The sequence below is a fragment of the Diceros bicornis genome, chromosome 5 (assembly GCF_020826845.1).
Source record: "Diceros bicornis minor isolate mBicDic1 chromosome 5, mDicBic1.mat.cur, whole genome shotgun sequence".
NCBI lineage: Eukaryota > Metazoa > Chordata > Mammalia > Perissodactyla > Rhinocerotidae > Diceros > Diceros bicornis.
Window position 1 is genome coordinate 70,925,978 of NC_080744.1, and position 22,305 is coordinate 70,948,282.

A 22,305-nucleotide genomic window follows, 5' to 3' on the forward strand; every position below is an offset into this window, starting at 1 on the left:
ACGCCCGCGAGACCCGGGCTCCCGCCGGCCGGAAGTCCCGGGTCAGCACTGCCCACGCCGGCGCGGGCGCCAGACGGGCCGGGCAGCGCCTCCCGCGGCCAGGCCGCCCCCTGACAGGCCCGGGGCGCGCTGCAGCCTGGAGCCGGGCGCCCGCCCTCTTGCCGCCACGGGGCGGAGTCGCCGCCGCTCGCGGCCCCGCTCCCGCCACCCAGAGCCCCGCCCCGCCCCCTCCGCGTGGGCTGCGGGGCGCGGCGGGGCGGGGCGGCGGGTCCGGCCGCCGTCGGACGCTGCCCGCCGCGGGCCTGGCGAGGGCCGCGGGCGCGGTGCTCCGGCGGCCGCTGATGGGAGGCGGCGCCCGGGCGGGCAAGCGAGCGACGGCGCCGCGGCTACCATGGGGAACAAGCAGACCATCTTCACCGAAGAGCAGCTGGACAACTACCAGGTGAGCCTGGCGCGCCCCGGCCTTGGAGCGGCGCCCCTCTGCCCCTCCCCTCTTTCTCCCCTCGCTTGCCGAGGCCTCCCGAAAGCCGGTTCACCGGCTTCAGCCTCTGCCTCTGCCTGCAGCTGGAAGCGTGACCTTGGGCCGGTGACTTCTCCGAGCCTCAGTTTCCCTACTCATGGAATGAGAGCGCTTTCCAGTTAGAAGATTCTCGCAGGCGTGCCTCGCTCCAGCTACCCCCCTTCCCTCCCCTGTTCCGCCTTCTTACTCTTGGACCCGTGTCCCTTCCCAGCCAACCATCCTAGCGCCCATCTTCGCCGGGAGATGGAGAGTCAGTAAATGTGGGCCGGACAGAGGACCACCCCGCTGCTCCTCCCCCAGTCCCGGGAAGCAGCCCAGGAGAGTGAGCTGGGGCCCTATCTGGGTTGGGGGTGAGGTGCATCAGCCCCCAAAGGCGGTTTTAAGTTGGGTATGTCTTGTTATCCGTTGGGGTCTCCCTCTGGCACCAGCATGGAAATAATAAGAACAAGAAGGCAAGCCAGTTTTACATGGTCACTTCTCCAAGCTCCCTCAGGTCCCCAGCAGCCACCCCCTTAGACCCTTCTAGGTCCCCCTGCCAGAGCCAGGGAGCTGTCCAGATCAGCAATCCCAATGCCTCCCACCCATGTAAAAACTTTTCTGTGGCTGCAGCACGAAGCCCAACCCCTGACTTGGACGAGCGCTGGCCAGCCTGCCCAGGTCCCTCCCCTGCCCTGTGCACTGCAGCCACCCCAGAACTACCTACAGTTCCCCTAACAGCATGAGGCTCTTTCCTCCTTCCCTTTGCCCAGCCTCTGGGATGCCTCTCCCCTTTCCAGATGATCTCTCTCATCCGTGAAGGCCCAGCTCTGATCCTCTTTCCCGACTCCCCAAGACAGAGGGGCCGGACCGTGTTGTTGCCTGTGTGGAGTGTGCTGTGGGAGAGGTGAACACCAGCAGAGTCTCCATAGCTGCCTGCTGCCTTCATGAATATTTATTTTGATATCGGGCTTGAAGTGTGGGTCCTCTGATGTGGCAGATGTAAAATAAAGGCCCTCTCTCATCCGATAGCAGATTTCTCAGCTCCATACGAGGCCCTGAGATGGAATGGGGGGGCACTTTCATGGATATGTACCAGGCACTGTAATTGATGCCCTCTATGCATCAACTCATTTGATCATCACAGCGAAGTAGATTATTACCCCATTCCACAGAAGAGTAAACAAAGGCTGAGAAGCACCCTGCCCATTCAGGGCTCACACAGAAATTTGAATCGTGAATCCAAGGCTCAGTCCTTTTGGTTGGGGAGTGAAAGGTGGGCTGTGTATGCTCTTTGTCCTCAAGGCACTCACTGTCTGGAGAGATAGACCCTCGCCACCAGTGTGGCCCTTGTGAGAGGCAGGTGGTGGAGTGTGCTCTAGGGGAGGGCACTAGTGGGCAGTGGGAGACCAGGAGGGAGGGGGAGCTTTTGCTTTGACTGGAAGGTTCAGAAATAATGCAGCACTTGAAAGATAGGCAGGATTTTCCCCAGCAGGGCCCGCAACGAGGCATTCCAGGTGGAGGAGACAGCTTGGGTAAAGGCTTGGAGGTGGGCACAAGCAAGCAGGTAGACCGTGCTCAGAAGTGAAGAGTAGCCGCGTGGGGGTGGGCAGCCTGGCCTTGGGTTACCCTTCGGAATCAGTGCCAGTATTGGGTTCTGATGCTTTGCCAAAGCCTGGCTGGACCGTGTGCCGGGCAGGGTAGGAGAAATGAGAGCTGTGAAACCTGAGAGCACCACCTCTCCCTCCCTCGGACTCTCCAGCCAGCCACCAGTCAACCAGGGCCAGCTGGGAGTGACCCTGAGTTACAGCCTCCCCTCCCCCAAGAGATCCCCTCCCCCGTCCCCGGTGCTAGTGACTTCCAAAGTTCAGGTTTCTTCCCAGACCACTTCTCTGCCTTCCAGATCTATCCCCCAGACCCCTGAAACTCCCAAACGGGGCTGACTGCCTTCCCCAGAACCCACCGCTGCTCCCCAAGGAATTCCATCTCTGCTTTCCGCAGCCCACGTTTTTCATTAAGAACAAGTGCTGTAACTCAGCCTCTGTTGGATCTCGTCTGGGGATCCCCCCTCTATCTCCACAGCTAGGGCCCTGGGCCTGGCCTCCTCATCTCATGTGAACTGAAGGTGTAACTACTTCCTTGCCCACCCCTCCTGTCTGCCCCCTCCAGCCACTCACACGCTTCTGCCATAATCCCTTAGTATTCTCACTCTACCCCCATCCTTCCTTCCCCCTTCCCTCCTATCCTCGTTCCTACCTTCCTTCTTCCTTTCCCTTTCTTTCAACAGACACAATATGTATCACCATTGTAAAATAACTTTTTCTATAAAAAGAATCCACGGACAAAAACTTGCATTGTATTAACCAATCTCCTGTTGTTGTGGGAGACCTTAGGGAGCTGTCCATAGGACATGAATGCCTGGAGCAGAAATGCAAGATATGAGAGATCTTTCTAAAACACAGGCATGACCCTCTCTTCTCCCTGTAGTTCCACGGTATCCTGCGATAATAGCCTGAGCGGAGTCCAGAGCAGAGCTCACCCTGGCCTGGTCTGGGCTCAGCCAGCCTTCGGCCTCACCTTATTCCCCTCCCCTTGCACCCCAACTTCCAGCCATACTGAAGGGCTTCTAGCAAAGCATGCCCTCACCTCTGACCTTGTTCTCATGGCGCCCTCCCTTCCCCGCTGCACCAACCCAGTCTGGCCCATCGTTCTGTCCAGGTCAGACCTCACCTCCTTAGGAATGTCTCCTTGACCCCCCTCCCCCCAGTCCTTCTTGTGGCCACAGAGTGGTTTATACCCAGTCACCACTGTCTGTTTACACTCCATCTCCCTTCCTGTGTGCCCCCTGCCCAGACACAGAAGAGGCACTGGAAGATGTTATCAAATGAATAAATGAATGAATGAATGAACGCTTGTTAAGGCACAGCTCTGAGGAGGGGAAAGAACTCCAGGGATTCCGAATTGCTGGGTTCAAGTCGTGGCTGGGCTGTATATGCTGTAGGCCTTAGTAAGCCACTGTCCCCTTCTGGGCCTCAGTGTTCCCACCTCTAAAATGGGAATAACTACTAACCCTGCTGTGGTCATGTCACACGGCTCTTGTGGGCATCAGCTGAGCTATGTGGTGATCAGCTGGGCAGTGCTGAGGCCTGAGCTGGCAGAGCTGGATGGAGCTGGGACTGGGTCTGGCTCAGCTTATGACCACTGGCACAGGCAGACCAGGCATGTGTGAGATGGGAGGCAGGGAGGCTGCCTGAATGAAGTAACCCTTGAGTGAGCTTTGGAGAGTGGAAAGGATTTGGAGAAGGGGAAGGCACTCCAGGTGGGGAAACAGGGTGAATATAGGTTTGGAGGAGGAACTCCAGCCTTAACGGGCATAACGTCTGAGCTTCCACTGTAAAAGCCCAGCCTGCCCTGTTTTCTGCTGCCAGAGTCCTGAAGACCCATCTCTGCTGGGCTAGGCCCCGTCCTTCCCTCACTCCCACCCCTCATGACCCTAACCTGAGCTGGGACCCTTGCCTGAAGACCTGTCCCTATGAACTGTCAGGAGCCACGCAGTGACAGGGGCATTTGTTCTCAGTGGAGTATAAGGAAGACTTCCTGCAGACGTGACTAGCTCCCTGAGCAGCTGAGTATATGGAGGGGGGCGAGGGGTTTTGTTTGGTGACTTCAGAGTCGGGGCTGACACAGAGCTGCAGGCTCTGAAGGGATGCCTTTGGGACATGGGGTAGTGGATGGAGCTGTTGCACATAAGAAGGAGAGAACCCCCGTAAGCTGTAGCTGATAGGCTTCCTGCATCTTATCTCATTTGCTCCTCTCACTGCCCTTTCTGAGAAGAGGTATCCCTATTTTACAGATGCAGAAACTGAGGCTCAGAAGGGAGAATGACTTGCCTAAGGGTCCAAAGCAGTACAAGAATTTGAATCTGACTACGAAACCTTTTCCTCTGCCATACTGCCAGGCTGTTCAGAGCCCTGAGAAGCTTTTAAGGCACCTGCCATGTTTGTCCTGTTTGAGTTGCCTCCCTGGGATGAGTTCCAGAGAAATAAGTCAACAGAAGAAAAAGCAAAACATCAGTCGATGAGCAGGTTCATGGCAGCTTTATTGGTGATGTTGAAAACCTAGAAACAGCTGTTGCTAAATGTTCAGAAAGAAGAGAAAGGTTAGGTTGAGCAGAGCCAGCCAATGCCTTCAGTGAGATAGTCTGCAGCCAGTGAAATGATAACATAACTGCTGTGGAAAGTTTATATGGAGAAGTCTGGTCACTCATCCCACCAGCCTGTGTTGAGCACCCACTGTGTGCCTATACAGGAATACACAGCAGAAGCAGGACATGGAGTGGTTGGTGGACAATGCTCATGGGTGGACTGTGGCTCTATTCAGAGTCGTTGGGCAGTAGTCAAGAATCACACAGGCCTGAGTTCTAGGCCAGCCCTCCCTGGCTACATGTGCAATGTAGGGCAAGCTATTCAACTTTGCTGAGCCTCGGTTTTCCAATCTATAAAATGGGAAGATAATGCCTCCCCTCCCCCATAGGCTAGTGATGAAGATTAAACAAAATTGGATATTCAGAGCCCCCACAGGTCAGGCCCATGGTAATCATGAACCAGTTGTGGTATGGTTCTCAGCCTGGGCTGCACATTGCAATCGCCTGAGTGGCTTTGAAAACTGCTGATGCCTGGATCCACCCTCAGAGATTCTGACTTAATTGATCTGGGGTCTATTGGTGGTGGTGGTGGGAGAGGGCACAGGGAGTTTAACAGCTCCTCAGGTGATTCGGCTCTAGAGCAGAAGCCCTCACACTTTAGCAAGCATCAACATCACTGGGAGGGCTTTTTAAAATGCAGATTCCTGGGCCCTGCTCCCAGGGTTTCTGATTCAGTAGGTTGGAGTGGTGCCTGAGAACCTGAATTTCCACTAAGTCCCCAGGTGATGTTGCTCCCCCTGGTCCAGGAACCACACCTTGAGGGCCATTGATGTCGACTGGTGTAAGTAGTTGTGGGAAGCTTTTGTGTCTTTCAGCCAGTAGAACTCTTGTGTCAGGACTCAGATACTTCCTTTCCAACCCAGGGATGGGAGAGAGGAGAGGAGATGGGGAAGAGGGAAGAGGATAGGTTAGGAGAAAAGAGCAGAAGCCAGGACCTCTCCCCATTCCGAGTTATGCTGGCACCTCCCACCAGGCTGGTTGGGAGAGCACCTTCAGGCCATAGAACCAGCCCCGGGGCCAAGGGAGGTCTGCACCTGGAAGGCTCAGCTGGGCTGCCTTTGCTCCCTGCTCCAGGTTTCTAGGGTCTGCTGAGAAATCAGCCAACGCAATCTCTAACCTGTCTGAGGCTTAGGCCTGCTGGGAGTTCTCTCTCCATGCTGGGTGGGCACGGGGACACTGCTTCCCCAGCCTGAGCCTCTCCTTGCTCCTACAGAGGAGCTATTGGTTTTTTTTGTTTTTGTTTTTGGTGAGGAAGAGTGGCCCTGAGCTAACATCTGTTGCCAATCTTCCTCTATTTTGTATTTGGGACGCCGCCACAGCGTGGCTTGACAAGTGGTGTGTAGGTCCGCACCCGGGATCCAAACCCTTAAACCCTGGACCACTGGAAGTGGAGCACATGAACTTAACTACTATGCCACCCGGCCAGCCCCAGAGGAGCTGTTGCTGAAAGCAAAGCCTAGTCCCCCAGAGAAGCCTCTATGTTTCCAAAAAGGGCAAGGCAGCATGGGGGTCCTTAGTCTAACTCCCAGGAAGCAGCATGTGGTTGAAAAGGACAGACTTGTGGGGCTAAACGGGGCCTGGAAATTCCCACCGACTCTCCCCTCTTCAGCTCTCCTGCAGGCGCCCAGTGGAAACCCTAGATGTGTGCATCCTGTGGGCCTCCTTTCTTTGGTCCCCCTCAATGTGCAATCCAGTTGCCCCAGTGCCCAGCGGCCTCCAGGTCTCGTCCACTGCAAGCCTGGCTGTCTGCAAGCCTGGGCTGCAGCCATTAGCCCCTCGTCAGAGGCAGCTCTGGTCGGCCTACCACCCCAGGAGGCCCCAACAGGCTCTGGGCTCTGCAGACCCTGAGGTGCCCTCTTCCCTCACTTGGAGGAGCCAAACAGCATGGGATAAGCATAAAAGCCTTTCACGGGTGGGCATTTTACCACATGCTGGGTCCTCTTCACCTCCGTACATCCCACCAAGGCCTGGCATGGTAGCCATCATCACCAGGCAGGCCAGGCTGTGGACAGAGGTGTGACTGTGGGTAGCAGGTCATCGAGACAAAGGCAGGAGCCCCAAGATGAGTTTATAATCTGGGTACCCTCAGGACCGAGTGCTGCCCCTCCCCCACTAATGCCTGCCTGGGGGTCCCCAGCAGCTTCTGCCCTTGCCTCTGTCCAGATGCTACCAGTTCCTCCCTGCCCACCTTCCTCCTCCCCCCTTACTTCCCTACACCCCTGGCCTCTCCACTGCGTTCCTTATGTGACCTCATCTCTTCCTGTGGCTTCAGATGCCACGTAGATGCTGGTGCTTCCCCAGTCTGTGCGCCTGGAACTCGCAGTCTCTGAGCACAGGGCTGCTGCCCACGGCCACTCGAGACACACGCCACACAGCTCCACTAGCCACCACTCTGAGGGGCCGCAGTGTGGACAGCGCCCCCTGCAGCTGTCACCCGTGGTGGCCCTATCAGTCCTGACTCCTGAGTTGGTCTCCTGAGTTGTCTCCTAGCCACTTCCCCCTGGTATCCCACAGGGTATCCCACTGGCCCCCAAAATTAATGGCACCCACCTCTGAACTCCCCATCTGCCCCCTAAATGCACTCCTCCAGGCATGCCTCACAGCGCCCCCATGCCATGCACTCAGTTCCCTGGGTCGGGTCAAAAGCTTCAGGAAGCAGCTTCTGGACCCACTAAACTGCTATCCCTGGTGGGCGGGGACAGGGAAGGGTAGTAGGGACTCTTCTGCCCCCAGTGCAGGGCTGTTCCTGTGAGGCTCTGAGGAAGGAAGGAGCCCGGGACCCGTACAACCAACTGTGTGTGTGTTTTCCCTCTACAGGACTGCACCTTCTTCAATAAGAAGGACATCCTCAAGTAAGTGTGGCTTCTTATTCACCCCTTTGGAGCTGGGACTGGGGCAGGGTTGGTGGCTGGGGACCCCCTGTGGGCTGGCTGTGCTAGTTGGAGCTGAGGAAGAGCGTCCGCCTTCACAGGAGCCAAGTGCAGGCTGCTGTGTGAACTCAAGAACTTCCCAGCCCTCCCTGAGCCCAGATCCTTCTGCCAGGAATTGAGCATCTGCTTACTGAGTGCCAGGCTCTGTGGTGGGTGGTTTCAGGCACATTTCCATTTAATTCTCACTGTGACCTTGAAACAGGAGAATCCTTTTATCCTCACTTTACAGATGGGGCCTAGCAACTTGGCCGAAGTCACACAGCCAGGGACTGAAGACCTGGGCTCTGGCTCCAGGCTCCTTGCTATTTCACTGCGTCCTGGGGGCCTGTCGGACTAGGGGGTCCCTGTCTGTTAGACTAGGGGTCCCTGAGGGCTCTCCGGCTCTGGCTCTGATGTCCTCCTCTCCTGGGAGCTCCACAAGTCAGGAGCATAGCCTGCAGTGCCCCCACTGCCTTTGAGCTGTCCACCAGGGGTCTTTTCCCTTTCCAGGACATCCCCTTTCTTTGGGGGTATGGGAGAGATGAAGGAGTTGCAGCCTCAGAGCCCGAGGACCTGACGATGAGCAGGACTCACAGAATGCCGGGAAACCTGGCCCCACCGGCCTTGCCAGGCCCCCTTCCTGGGCTATCAGGTGGCACTAAAAGCCAGCAAGGTCTCAGGATCACTTTCCCTGGAGGTCGATAGGCAGGCTGGGTCTAGAGCCTGTTACAGCTTCCCAGGAGAGCTGGGGTTGTCATTGCCCTGACCAGTCTGCTCAGACAGTGTCCCTCGCTGGGCCTTTCCTCTCTGCCCAGGCTGCTCTACCAACCTGTCCCCTGGGTGTGCAAGGACACCCTACTTCTACCACCTCGGAGAGGCAGAGTGTGGGGCAAAGCCCCCAGGCCTTGGCCTCAGCAGATCTGGGCTCTACTCCCACTGCCCCGCTCTGTGGCCTTGGGCAAGCTGGGAGCCTCGCTGAGCCTCAGTTTCTTCTGTAAAATGGGGATAACGATACCTCCCCTCATAGCATTGCTGAGAGGCAGGAACCCCAGTATGTGGTGTTTGATAAATGAGATTTGGTCTGTAGTTGAGTGATATGTGGGGTGGGGTCTCCATTTGGGCGGAATGGTCCTCAGAACTGTAATAACACAGCCGTTACCCCTGGCTTTTCTGTGATACCTCTTACCTTTCAAGTTCATGGCACAAATCCCCACTTAAGCCTCACCACATTCATCCTCTCTTGCAGGGAGCTCCCACCATCCCAAGCTCCCAGCTCTGTAGACAGCAAGCCCAGAATGCTGTCTTCTGAGGCCCACAACCATTTCTATTCTGGCAACAACAGCTCACCCCCAGGTCTTTGTGTGCTGTCCCTGCTGCCTGGAGTGCCCTTCTTCATCGCCTCTACCCACTGCCTTCCTACACATCCTTCAAGGCCCAACTCCCCACCACCCCAGCTCTCATGCAGCTGCTCTTCTAGGGAGTTCTGTGGGCTCATGGCTCAGGTGCCCAGCTGCCCCAGACTTGCAGTCAGGCAGGACCCAGGCTCTCTGCTCCTGGCATTTGGCATGGCACCTGTTAGCCACCAGTGAGCACTTGAAGAGTGTGGGGAAGGATGGTAGGGTTGGCCAAGGGGAGAACATTCCAGCTGGGAGCAGCAGGGTCAAGGACACAGACCTGCTTCGCCCCACCCCCATCCCCCAGTGGTCTTACTGAGAGCAGCAGCGTTGCCCGTTGGGGAGGAGGGTGGCTCAAAGGCCAGGCCAGACATTTGACTCACCATGATAGGTCTTTGGGGGTGTCCCTGGTCCCTTGGCAAATGGTGAACCCCTGGCAGATGGGAGCACTTGGGGGGTGGTCCTGGCTCCCCACAGCCCTGGCCTGTCCAACTCTGCACCCTTCAGCACCCCAGCCTCTGTAGCTCATCCAGAGCCCAGGCCAGGCCTGGGGTCCATAAAGGGGGAAAGGATCCTTCCTAGCAGCTGGACACCCCTCTTAAGTCCCCCACTGCCTGTTCGGTCACTGGTTCATTGAGACTCCACCTCTGTGTCAACACTCATTGGGGACCCAAGGGACCAGACCTGGTGCTTTTTCTGGGAAGTGGTCATGTGGGGAGGGGGATGGGATGCCCCCTCTGGGAGCAGGAGTCCTGGGAGCTGGTCCCCACGGTGTGGCACCTGCTGTATCTCAGTTGGCACATCTTCAGCGTGGGGGTAACTGCTCCCTGGAGCTATTTTCTCACAGGGCCCTGTGGCTGGGCAGGCCAGGGCAACAGTGTCATTCCACACAGTGCAGGGCTGCTTTGAGTTCTGTTGCCCGCCCGTCCACCCTCAGGAAGGGTCGTGAGACCAGGCAGCGCTTGGGGTTACTTGTCCCTGGAGGGACCAGGTGTGGCCACAATAGCTTGATTCTAGCTTTAGCCCTTTCGCTTTTCTCTAGCCTTCTCTCTGGGCCCCAACAAAGACTGACCGCCTCTGCCAGGCAAGCCCTCTCCACTGTCCACGTCTCAGGTTCACGTGGGACAACTGAGGCCCAGAGCCCAGAGAGGGCAAGGAGCAAGAACCTGCCCAGCAACACACAGCAGGTCAGCGGCAGAGCCTGGCCCCAGACCCAGGGCCTGCCTCCCAAGGGCCTTTCAGTGCTGCTACATTTGGTTTTTCGGTGAGCTGCGTCCTGAGTACGACCAGATGGCGAGGAGGAGACGTGAGCAGCAGGCGCTTCTTTGCAGCTTGAGGCCGAGCTCTCTGGCAGCCTTGGGTCGGTGATACCCAGTCACAGATAACCATCGGGGAAGTTCTCTCCCTCTCCCCTCCTCTGCCCTTCCCCCAGGTGGATCCAGTTGCCCCCCAGGGCGCAGCTCTTCCATTCCCACGCTGAGCCTGAGTGGGCAGCACCCCCATTTGGCCACCTTCCTTCCCGTAGCTAAGAGCTTAGCACTCTGACTCCTCCTTGCCCCTCCTTACTCCTCAACGAGTGGGACACGAGTCCTCGTCCTCTGGGTACAGAGGCCACACAGCTAGCAGCCCAGGGTATTTGCCTATTTGTTACTTGATTGTCTATTTTATTTTCTCAACCTTTTAAAAACTTTGTATAATCAATTTTAATTACTTTTAATTTTTTATTCCACATGTAATACATGATGACTGTAGAAAAATTAGAAAATAAAGCCTGTCAAGAGAGGACCAAAAAATTACCTGTAATCCTATGACCCAGAAATAATGACTATTGTTAACCTTTTAACTTTTAACCTTTTAGTATATATTGTGCCAGTATTTTTCTTTTGTGTTTATCAAAAATTTGGATCATGTTGTTTTGTAATTTGCTTAAAATTGCTTTTCTTTAGGCAAATTGTAAAAATAGCAAAGGAAAAAATGTGATCCCACCACCTCCTTAATTCATTTAGTGGGACTTTCAGGTTACAACATTTCGCCATTATAATTAGCGCTCTGGTGACCCTCCTTGTCACACCATGGCATATACCCATACCTCTGGGATGATTTCCTCAGGATAAATTTCTAACAGACGTTTCTGGATCTAGAGGTATGGACAGCATAAGGGTTTTTATTGCTAAATCGCCCTCCAGAGAGGTTGAGCCGGTCCGCAGCCCCAGCAGCCGGTGTGAGTTCCCATTTCACTGCATCTGCAGTCACACTGGCTGTCACATCTTTTTTGTCTTCTGTCCCCAAATCATTTATTGAATATCCTGAAGGTCTCAAACTCAGCTGCCTGTAGGAGCCAACATGCACTGTAAATAAAGAAGCCATCCCGTCCGGTGGGAACGCACCAGGACTGGGATCTGCAGAAATAGCTGCTCCTGAGCCCCCGCTGGTTGTTGCCTGGGGGTGTCCAGGCCCAGCATGGTCAGGGAATCAGGATTTTCGTGTAAAATCTTTTAATCTATAAGTGTTGGCAACTACATTTTAAATATTATTTTAATTTAATTATTTTTATGTGAAAGCAAGGCACAAATGTGGACCACCAACCAGCCTGCGACTTCCAGAAGAATCCCTCTTCTCCCCATTGATTTCAAATGCTCTTTGTCATGGACTAATTCTCATTTATATTTGGGGCTGCCTCTTGTACCAGTGTGCCTTGTCTGTGCCAATGTCGGGTCCGTGGGGTTTTCCTTAGTATAACGTTAAACTGTGTCTTAACGTCTGATGGGGCAAATCCAGTTTCTCCAGTTGCTCTTTTTTCGGGGTTTTTTCCCCCCACTCTCCTCATTTATTCTTCCAAACAAACTTTTGAATCAGGCTGGCAGGTTCTCATATAAATCCTTTGCGGGTTTCGGTTAGGATTATATTCATTTTACAGAACAATGAAGAGAGGGTTATCATCATTACAGTATTAAGCCTTTCCAGTTGGGATTGTAGAGTTAGTTATCAAAAGAGCAGTTAGGGAGTCATCTAACTCCCTAAATATTTTATATCCTTTGGTAAAGTTTCATGGTTTTCTTTGTACACATTTCATATTTATTTTATAGTTAGTTATTTTGGGTTTTTTTTTTTTGTATTGTGAATCAGATCTTTGTTTATTTTTTTATTTTTTATTTATTTATTTTTTTGGTAAGGAGGATTAGCCCTGAGCTAACATCTGTTGTCAATCCTCTGCTGAGGAAGACTGGCCCTGGGCTAACATCTGTGCCCATCTTCCTCTGCTTTTTATGGGACGCCGCCACAGCATGGCCTGACAAGCGGTGCGTCGGTCCACAACAGGGATCCGAACCTGGGAACCCCTGGCTGCCGCAGCGGAGCGCGCACACTTAACCGCTACGCCACTGGGCCAGCTGCTCATGTTTTTGAATAGGCTAATGCTGATGTATAGAAAAACCATTGTGTGGAAAAGCTACTGAGCTTTTCCTCCTTCAAATAGTTTTTAAACTGATTATTTTTGGTTTTCCAGCAAATAATTTGCCCTACCTTTCCAATATTTAAATATACTCTTTTACTTCCCTGACTAATGACGTTGGCTGGCCCCCCCCGGGGGAAATGTTATATCATGCTGTGATCTAGGCATCCCACTTGTATGGGAATGTCTCTAGTATGTTATCATTTAAGTATGATATTGAGTGTTGATTTGAGATAGAGAGTATCTTTTTGTTTCTGTCTTACTAAAGATTTTAAGCTTTTTTATTGACACAAGTAATATATATTTTAAAAATACTTTTATTTTTGTTTATTAATAATGCTTTAAAAACTCAAATAAATCGGGAGTAAGTAAGTAATAAAGTTGGCCTCCCTCTTATCACTGTCCACTCCCACCTCACAGGCACCATCCGTGGAGACATGTGCTGTCTACTTTTCAGTTATTTCTCTGTGTCCATACAACCATCTAGTCATAAATGCAGCCATCATGTTGATGAAAATATTTTTTTTGCCTATTAATATGATTTATAATCACAGATTTCAGAACATTGATCCATCCTTGCATTCCTGGAGTAAATCCTACTTGGTCCTAATGTCTTATTTTTTCAAATACTGTTGAACTTGATATGTTATTTTATAAGATTTTTGCATCTGTATATATAAATGCCATTGGTCCATTTTGGATGCTACCTATGGGTTCTGGTAGCTGGGCTCTTGTTAACTTTCTAAAATAAACTAGGAGGTTTTTACTTTTTTACCCCATGCTCTGGAGCAGGTCAAGTAGCATAGGTGTTATTTCTGCTCCTGGATCTTATGATAGGACTAATATGTAAATCGTCTTGAATTCATTAGTGCCCTTTATTGGGAGGAGGGGTAACAGGGATGCAGTTCTTTGACAGTTTTTGGAGTTTCTCTCACAGTGATTCAGCTTTCCAAATTCTCCTTGAGTTTTCCTAAAAAAAAAATTCCAACGTCACCTTAGTCATAGAGTCAGAACAGATCTGTGGGGGCCGGCCCGGTGGTGTAGTGGTTAAGTGCGCGCGCTCTGCTTTGGCGGCCCGGGGTTCACAGGTTCGGATCCTGGGCGCGCACCGCTTGTCAAGCGACACTGTGGCGGCATCCCATATAAAGTAGAGGAAGATGGGCACAGATGTTAGCCCAGGGCCAATCTTCCTCAGCAAAAAGAGGAGGATTGGCAACGGATATTAGCTCAGGGCTGATCTTCCTCACAAAAACAACAACAACAAAAAAGAACAGATCTGTGTCCCAGGGCAGAAGTTAGCCTTCCTACCCAGAAGATGCTCTCTCAACCCTGCCAGCACTCACAGCCCCTCTCCCAAGTCCCCCACTTGCAGGGAGCCCCTGACACGCAGGAAGCATGCTGATCGCTACCAGTTAAGGGTCAGGTGGTTTTACTATCGTCATCCTATTCAGTCCTCACAGGTGTGAGGACGGTAGGACAATCCCCATTTTACTGATAGGGAAATATATTCACTGATGGGTTAGCCCACTAGCTAATGAGAGGTGTAGGCAGGGCTCCAGCCCAGGTCTGACTTCAAGCTCCTGCTGCAGCCACCCCACATAACTTTGGGGGTGTAAGGCAACCCCCAGAATCACTCCAACATCACATCCTAAGACGTCAAGGTCAAGTGGGAAATGTAACCATTGGAAATTCGACGGATCTGTCAAAAGTACATGAAACCAGATGCATAAATTGTGATTCATAAGTCCTGGTTCCATTTTAGGGGACAGTGTAAAAAAGGGCAAATTTTTCCTCAATGCAGAAAGTAAGAGCAAAAAAAGTTCTCGAATGCCCCCTTGTGGAGAGTCCCAGTTTTATCCTGTCACTCAGCTATCCACTGACCCCCTCCCACCCAAAGAACCAGATTTGGGTTTTTTTCCCTTCGGCTCTGTGTTTCCAAGCCACGGAGCTTCCTTGTGATTTCAGGCCCTTTTATGGGAATGTGTGACTGGGAAAGTGGACTCGTGGCATTCTGCTTTGTGTGTGCCCTGCACATGCTCTGAACCAGGTGCTGATGTGCTGGCCAGGGTGGCCTGGCTTGCAGGGAGGAGCCAAATGATTGGAATCCAGAGGCCCTGGCCCACCGCTCATTGGCTTATAAGCCAAGCAGGCACTTAACCCTATGAGCCTCAGTTTCCCTACCTGAAAAAGGAAGAGACTAATAGCTATCTTTCAGGGTGTTTTGGGGATTAAATTGAGTAAAGTAATCCACATGGGATTAACCCAAAGCCTGGCACAGAGTGAGCACTTGCTAAATGGTGGCCGATGTTATCTGTGTGAATCAGGCAAGTAGTTAAATGCTCTGCTGGAGAGAGCTGGGCAGCAGGGCGACAAGAATTTGGTGGAACCTGATGGGGGATTGGGTGGCTGTGCTGAAGGGCCTGCTAAGGGTGAGCCTAGGAGTGTGTCACTGGGTGAGGCTACTTAGAAGAAGACCAGGGTTGATCTGGCTTCGGGAGTAGCAGGGCAGGCGGGGACCAGGAGATCTGAGGTTACACCTTGCTCACATCTCCAACAGCCCTGGGCCTCACCTTGGGCAGGTTACCTTCCACAGCCCCCAGTCAATGCCCCTTAGACTTTTCCCCCCATCTGGCAGCACTTCACAAACGCAATTTCATTTAAACCTAATTTGTACCTGTCTGGGGGTGGGAGTGGGGGCTATTCTCTGGGATGTCAGGGACATGGACAAGGGGACACAGGGCAGAAGAAGACTGAATAATGGAGGAGGAGCTTCCAATTGAGACAGTGTGAGGATGCCTCACACCCTTGAGGGTCCATGTAGCATGTGGGTGGGCTGGTGTTCCAGGCAGACGGGCCTGCTGAGCAGGGCAGGAGGGTGAGAGGGAGCTGGGCACCTGACTTGTCAGCAAGGAGGGCCAGGTCCAGGGCACTGGGCTTGGTCCCGATGGCTCCCAGCTGGAGAGAGGTTGTGGGTGGTCCATTCACAGGGGCTTCCCGAAGGGTGGGGGCAGCAACTGGGCCTTCGCTTCAGCAGCTTCAGGAGTGGGGAGTGGCAGGAGCAGCATGGGGTGGGGGGATGGTTAGAGTTTCTGCTCTGGATTTCCAATTCTGGGTTCCAGCCATGGTTGCTGATACTTCCTAGTTATGTGGTCTTGGACGCAATCACTCTTAACCTCTTCAGGCCTCAGTTTGCCAAGCTGTAAACTGGGGTCACAGTGTGCCTGTCTGCACTGTGGGACGGAGTCATGGGAAGGACAATTAAACGAGGTGACATAACTGGCACGTGGAAGACCTTACAAGAGCCGAAAGAGGAAAAATTAAAAAGATCTGGTTGCAGGCCCATGGGGGTGTGGGATGGGGGTTGGGCATGGGAGTGGGGGTGGGGGTGGGGTGTGTGGTGGAAACAGGGCCGGGACACAATCTGGTTATCAGCACAGGGGTCTGGGCAGAACATGCTTCCTTCCCAAACCCCACACCCTGTGGGCAGAGCGGAGGGCTTCCCCCGGTCCCTCACTGGGCCCCGGACCAAGGTGGGTCTCCAGCATGGGAGGCTGGGGTGGAGGCAGGGCAGGAGGCAGGGCCACTGGGAGCTCAGGGGTTGCACCCCCACCACCCAGCACTTTCTTCTGCTTCCCTCACAGGCTCCATGCACGGTTCTATGAGCTGGCCCCCAACCTCGTCCCTATGGACTACAGGAAGAGCCCCATCGTCCATGTGCCCATGAGCCTCATCATCCAGATGCCAGAGCTCCGGGTACGTGAGAGGCCACTGCTGTCGGGCAGAGCAGGAGAGGCATCTAGAGAAGGCCAGGCAGGTGGGCTGGGGGGATGGGGAATCTGCCCCTCTGGATGGGGCAGGGCAGCAGAGGCACCCAGACCTGGGTTGACCCCAAGCCCCACCCTTTGTGACTGTGTGGCCCTGAGTGGATCACTGAACCTCTCTGTGCCTCAGTTTCCTTATCTGCACTTTGAATAAATGCACTGGGTGTGGGGTTCCCCCTAAGAGTGCAGTGATGGGTGCTGCTCTACACTCTGCAGGGCTGTTGGCCTGTGCTCACCCACTTGCCCCTTTGTTAAATGGCCAGTCTGCTGTCCTCGGCTGACCTTGAGTCTGCTTTTTCAGATAATTTTTCTGTCTCTGCCTTGTCTGGCTATGGCCTCTCATAGCATGGCCATCCGTAGCATCCTTCTCAGACTTCAGGGTGCACAGGAATCACTGAGGGATCTTGTCAAAATGCCCCTTCAGGTTCAGTAGGTCTGGGGTGGGACCCAGGATTCTGTTTTCCTAACAAACTCCAGGTGAGGCTGGTGCTGCTGGTCCTCAGACCACATATATATTTGACATGACAGTTTGGTTTCATGAATTCCTCATCCACAGTACACATCAAGTGCACTGCAGCCGTGAGAAAGCAGTTGGCATTTGGGGCACCACTCCACATGGCTGCGGTACTTTGCAAATAGCCCCTCACCAGGCCTTGGGTGTGTGACTCGGGGGTCGGTACTGTGTGGCTTCCACTTGGGGCCTCTGTCTTGGTTGTGATCTCAGTCCTGAGGGGCAGTGAGCTGCTGGCTCAGCCCTGGCCAGGCGCCCAGCCCGCCTAGAGAGGAGCTTGAGAGCAGCCTGAGGGTCACTGGAGGGTGGGAGGCACTCGGGTGGGAGCCACGTGGTTTGTCCCTGAGCCACCTGGGCTGGGCACACAGTGGAGGTGGCCAAGTGCTGGGGTGGAGGACTCCTGGAGAGGGGAGCCCGAGTGATCTGGGATCAGGAGTCGATGGTATGGCTCCCCAGAGGAGGCGGCCTCTGGGCTGGTCCAGGAGAACTCGTAGGAGCTGGGTGATTGCTGGCCTGGGGTCTGACCGGCTCTCTGACTCTCGTCCTGGTCCAGTTATCCGACCATTTGGGGCCCCACTTCTGCCTCCCATTCTCCTGGCCTGAGGGCTGCCTATGCTGGGGCTGTCGTCCTGTCTTGCACATCAAGGCAGGAGGCAGCTTCCATGTGCTCCTCTGGGCAATGGGACTAATCCCTGCTCCTGCCTCACGTGAGGTAAGGCTTCCAGTGAGCACACCTGGGCTCTGCTACGCTCTCTGTGCTCATCTTAACAATGGAACAAGACGTAACATAACGCTGAGCTCTTACAGGTGCCAGGCCTCGTACCAACACATTCAGTCCTCTCACAACCTAATTGAGTAGGTCCTATTATTATTCCCATTTTACATATGGGGAAACTAGGCTCAGAGGGATTAGGTTGCTTGTCCAAGGTCACATAGGCTGTAAGCTCTCTGGCTCTGGAGTCCGTCCAGTTCGCCTGCACCCACGGTGATTGCTGTGGTTGTTTTCCCAGGAGAATCCCTTCAAGGAAAGGATCGTGGAGGCTTTTTCTGAGGACGGAGAGGGAAACCTCACCTTCAATGACTTTGTGGACATGTTTTCCGTGCTCTGTGAGTCGGCTCCCCGCGAACTGAAGGCAAACTACGCCTTCAAGATCTACGGTAACGAGGGGTTGGGGGAGAGGCCGTGGTGCTGTGGGTGGTTGCATTCAGGTCTATCGGGCGATCCAGTGCTGGCTTCCACCCTGGGGACACCAAGAATACTGAAAAGTGCCTGCACAGCAGAGTGGCCAGTGGTGACAAATAGTGCCTGAGAGACATCCGTGGGGTCCTGAGAGCAGAGGAGAGAGGGACCCGCCACACCTAGGGTGGGTGGTAAGTGTGAGGAGGATTCACAGGCAGCGACACTTCCGCAGGGCCAGGAGGACAGGAGGAGTTTATTGATAGGAGAAATTGGGGTGAGCATGCTTGGCAGAGGGAGCAGCCTGTGAAGTCTCAGGGAAGCAAGAAAGTGCAGGGTTTGATGAGGAGATGGGGAGAGGAATGTGGTGGGGCGAGGGGTGGTGTGAGTCTGGAGAGGTCACTGGGGCCGGGCCATGAGGAGCCAGCAAAGGAGTTTAGGCCTGGTGCCCAGGGCCCCACGGCCACTGCAGGGTTTCAGGTGGGGCAGGGCAGCTCTATGTTCTAGAAGGATCACTCGGCACCCTGGAGGTGTGAACTGGAGGAGCTAGACTGAAGCCAGGAGCTGGAAAGGAGGCCTCTGCCAGGTGATGAGGCTCCCAGAGGCCCCCCATGCTGCCAGAGGTGGGGCCCCCTCATTTCACCCCAGCCCCGCCCTTGGGCCTGCTGTCCCAGCGGCCGCCAGAGGGCGCCGGTCACCCATGAAGCCCATAGCCTGTGGTTCTACAGCACTGGGAGAAACCTTCACACCACAGAGCTCACCCGCTGTGTTGGCCTCGGGACTGGTGTCACATCCTCAGACAGTCCTCACATGGAGACACTGAGGCCCAGGGAGGAGCTGAGACCTGTCCTGAACCAGAAGAGCCACAGACAAACCTCCTGTCCCCACCTTTGCTCAACCAGTGGATCCCAAGGCAACGGGCCTATCAGGAGCTGTTTTTTCATTTTGTAGTTGTCATGTTTATTTCAGAGGACTTTGGTCTGTATACATCTGTGCATTCACATTGTGTTTGCATGTCAGAAACACAGAACCCGCATTATCTGTCCTCCACAAACCATGCCCGTGTGGTTCACATAAAAAACTTCTTGAATTCAACCTATCATCCCTCTAGTCTTGGACCCTATGGCATTGCTCCTGGGAAGGGCCCTTGTCTGCAGAGATGGGGGAGCACAGTGCATGGTGTGGGGACATGTGAAGGGAGAACCAAGGCTACCTTACTGCCCTGGGCTTGGGGGGTGGAGTGGGGACAGGCAGCTGGGCACCTGGGGAGACTTGAGGTCTGACCTTTAACAAGGATCACCCCCTTCCTGGGCCTCAGTGTCCTCATATAAAATGGGCACAGGAATCCCCATTTTGCCACCCCTACAGGAATCCAGCCAGCCAGCTAGTCAGCCAGCAAATCTTTCCAGAGAACGTACCAGGCACCACTGCGAGGGCAGAGATGACTCTTGCCTCGTGTCTGCCCGGGGCATTCATAGGCCAGTGTGGAGACGGGCAGTGTAGGGGACCTGGGCTTGGGATCCAACACTGACTAGGGGTGTGACCTCTTGTCCTTTCTAAGCCCCTAGTTCTTCATCTGTATAGTGGGTATTCTAATTGTACCTACTGAATAGGCTTGTTTTGAAAATTAAATGCAACAGAGCATGCACCGCTCACATTAACAGTTATGCTCTTCATGACTGCTGCTGTTAGTATCAGGGTCTGGTCAGTGGGCTGGGGAGCTCAGTGCAGGGAGCCCCTCTGTCTAGAAGGACTAGAGGTGGTGTTTGAGCCCAAACTTTAAGGATAAATAGGCCCTCCAGCAGAAGAAATATCATGTGCAAAGATCTGATAGTTGAGTTGAAAAATGGTCAGAAGGGTGTAGAGTTCACTGACGGGCTGTGTGGGGCTCAGTGCTCTGAGCGCTTTGCTGTGCTGTGGGGCAGTGGTAGTGCCTTGTGCCAACTAGAATCAAACCATGTTCCCTGCTCCGCGTGCACAAAGGCCAGCCACGAGGCCTCTCTCTACGGGGCTTATGAGTCTCCTGACCTGACGTGTCTGGCTTGGGGCCTGCCAGAGGCACCGTGGTGCTGTGTAGAAAATGCAGTTGTCAGAATCCCGGCTCCACCTCTGAGAAGCCCTCTGACCTTGACTGAGTCACTTGGCCCTTCTGGGCCTTGGTTTCCTTAGCTCTAGAGGGAACACAGGGTCCACTGCGGGGTGAGGCCAGGACGGCCATTTGGCCTGGGCCGGAAGTTCCAAAGAAGCCTCAGATTTGGACTTTTGAAGTGTCTCAGGCCAAGGTTGTGCATGTAGTCACTGTGGGGGTGTGGGGGGGGGCTGTGTATGTGGGTTTGTTGAATGTGGTATTTAAGATGTGCCTTGTGGGTGAGCCCCTGTGGTCCCTGTTGGCTGGGGACAAGGATCTAGTGTCCCCAGAGTGTGCATGGAGAGGCTGGTGGAGGTGTCTGGTGTGACCAGCCCAGAGGAGAAGTGACGCCGGGTGGGAGCCAGCCTGGCCTGAGTGTCTCTGCCCCTCGCCCCTCAGACTTCAACACCGACAACTTTATCTGCAAGGAGGATCTGGAGCTGACGCTGGCCCGGCTCACCAAGTCGGAGCTAGACGAGGACGAGGTGGTGCTCGTGTGTGATAAGGTCATCGAGGAGGCCGATCTGGACGGCGATGGCAAGCTGGGCTTTGCCGACTTTGAGGACATGATCGCCAAGGCCCCTGACTTCCTCAGGTGCCCAAGGGGCTGGCTTGGGCAGGGCAGGCTGAATGCAGGGGCCACAGCCAGGCAGCCTGGCCTCCTGGGACCCCGGTGGGTGCTGAGTAGTGGTATCCTGCAGGCCCTGTGTGGGCCAGGAGGCAGGAGGTCACACTCCAGGCCCAGCTCCACTCAATATGTGACTGGGAAGTCCCCTGTCCCCTGCAGGGCCAGGCTCTCTGGTGAAGAATAAAGATGGGGGGCCCTTTGGTTATGCTGGGCGGCTAGAATCCCTGGGGATGGCTGGCCTTCCTATCCTCAGTATTGATTAATTGCATCCTCTGTATCCTCCCGAGCAAACTGTCTGGGGTTGGGCACGGGGCCTGCTTAGCTCTTTGCTGAGGAACTTTACCCACCCGCCCAGAGCCCCTCACCCTCTCTTACTCTCTCTCTTCCAGTACTTTCCACATCCGGATCTGAGGACAGTGCAGGTCGCAGGGGCCTTAGCCGACCAGTCCAGCTCTGCTCTCTACACAAGTGTGACCTCCAAGCTCCGCGGGAAAGGAGCTGTGGCCTCTGGGGTTTACACCCACGAACATTTCCTTGGCCCTTTCAGCAAAAAAATCCTTAACCAGGGAAGGGGGGATATGAGGAGCAGGGCCCTTCCCAGGCCCCCTGTGGTCTGCCCAGGACCCATGGTCCTGCCACAGGCCCTCCCCCACCTCCCCCACACCCCAGTCCTCTGCCCATCAGAAAAGGCCCCACTGAGAGGGGAAGGCAGAACACCTAACAGGTCAGGGGGTACTGACTTGTCCAAGTGCTGGGCAGACACCCCAATCACCCAGGGCAAAGTGAATAAAAAAGAGGACAAGGTTTTAACAAGCTATGCAATCTCTCTCCAAAACCCACAGCTGGGCTGCACACCCCCCCCCCCCCGCCTCCGCCTGTCCTCCCCTCCCCCTTCCCAATATGAAGCTGTATAAACAGTGGGTCCAAGGGCTCTGTCCCTGTCTCTGTCTGGTTCCTGAGCACCGCCCCATCCACCCTCCCCAATGATGTGGAATCCTCACTGGTGTGGATGTCCACAGATTTGTAAACTCCTGGTAGTAAAACACTTTCATGTCCCCACGCTCTCTGTGTCTGCCAATGTTAGGAAAGTTCAACGGTCTGTTTTCTCCGGGTCCTTGAAATCCTCTCTGGGTTGAGCACTGCCTTCCTGTTTTAGGCACTAACTTTTATATCAGTGCTTGTGTCTTTGGGAGGAAGACACATCTGACCCAAATCTTCGACTGAGCCCCATGCAGGACAGACGTTGGGTGAGAATTGTTTCCGTTTCCCTCATAACAATAGAAATCCTGGTGAACATTTGTGGAGTGCTGACCGTGGGTCAGGCCCACTGCTAATCATAACCCCCCTGGGAGGTAGGGACTCTTACAGCCCCATTTGTCAGAGGGAAAAGCAGTGTAGCAGAGATGCCACTAAGGGTAGATTTTCCCCACCAGTGTGAACTGAGCCAACTCTGCCCAGGGACGTGGGCAGGGAGGAGGGGCCACTTGTGATGTTCTGTCTGGGGATGGTCAGTTCTGTTTCCCACCTCCCACTCCTGGAGACAGTGGGCAGAGAGCAGTGAGCAGCAGGCCAATTGCTCACCCTTA

The 22,305-nt window shown here is 54.3% G+C and overlaps 1 protein-coding gene across 6 annotated transcripts; it reads left to right on the forward strand.

Annotated features, from left to right (window-relative positions):
* Positions 1–304: 304 nt before the first annotated feature.
* On the forward strand, positions 305–21,580 carry CIB2 (calcium and integrin binding family member 2). Of its 6 annotated transcripts, none has more exons than XM_058542187.1 (6): positions 324–442; positions 7,518–7,552; positions 16,096–16,207; positions 17,797–17,944; positions 20,491–20,686; positions 21,109–21,580. In XM_058542187.1, the coding sequence occupies exons 1-6, from the start codon at positions 392–394 to the stop codon at positions 21,128–21,130; spliced, it is 564 nt and encodes a 187-aa protein (XP_058398170.1). In that variant the 5' UTR covers positions 324–391; the 3' UTR covers positions 21,131–21,580. The 6 variants fall into 6 exon arrangements, with proteins under 6 accessions (XP_058398171.1, XP_058398169.1, XP_058398170.1 ...); XM_058542189.1 differs by lacking the exon at positions 324–442 and adding an exon at positions 5,371–5,481; XM_058542190.1 differs by lacking the exon at positions 324–442 and adding an exon at positions 10,046–10,190.
* The last annotated feature ends 725 nt before the right edge of the window (positions 21,581–22,305 follow it).

Excerpts from the sequence above, each read along its gene's own strand:
- CIB2 (XM_058542186.1), top strand. The coding sequence starts at position 342 with ATGGGAGGCGGCGCCCGGGCGGGCAAGCGAGCGACGGCGCCGCGGCTA. Across the intron at positions 443-16,095 it reads AGCAGCTGGACAACTACCAG|GCTCCATGCACGGTTCTATG; the intron begins GTGAGCCTGGCG and ends CTTCCCTCACAG. Across the intron at positions 20,687-21,108 it reads AAGGCCCCTGACTTCCTCAG|TACTTTCCACATCCGGATCT; the intron begins GTGCCCAAGGGG and ends TCTCTCTTCCAG.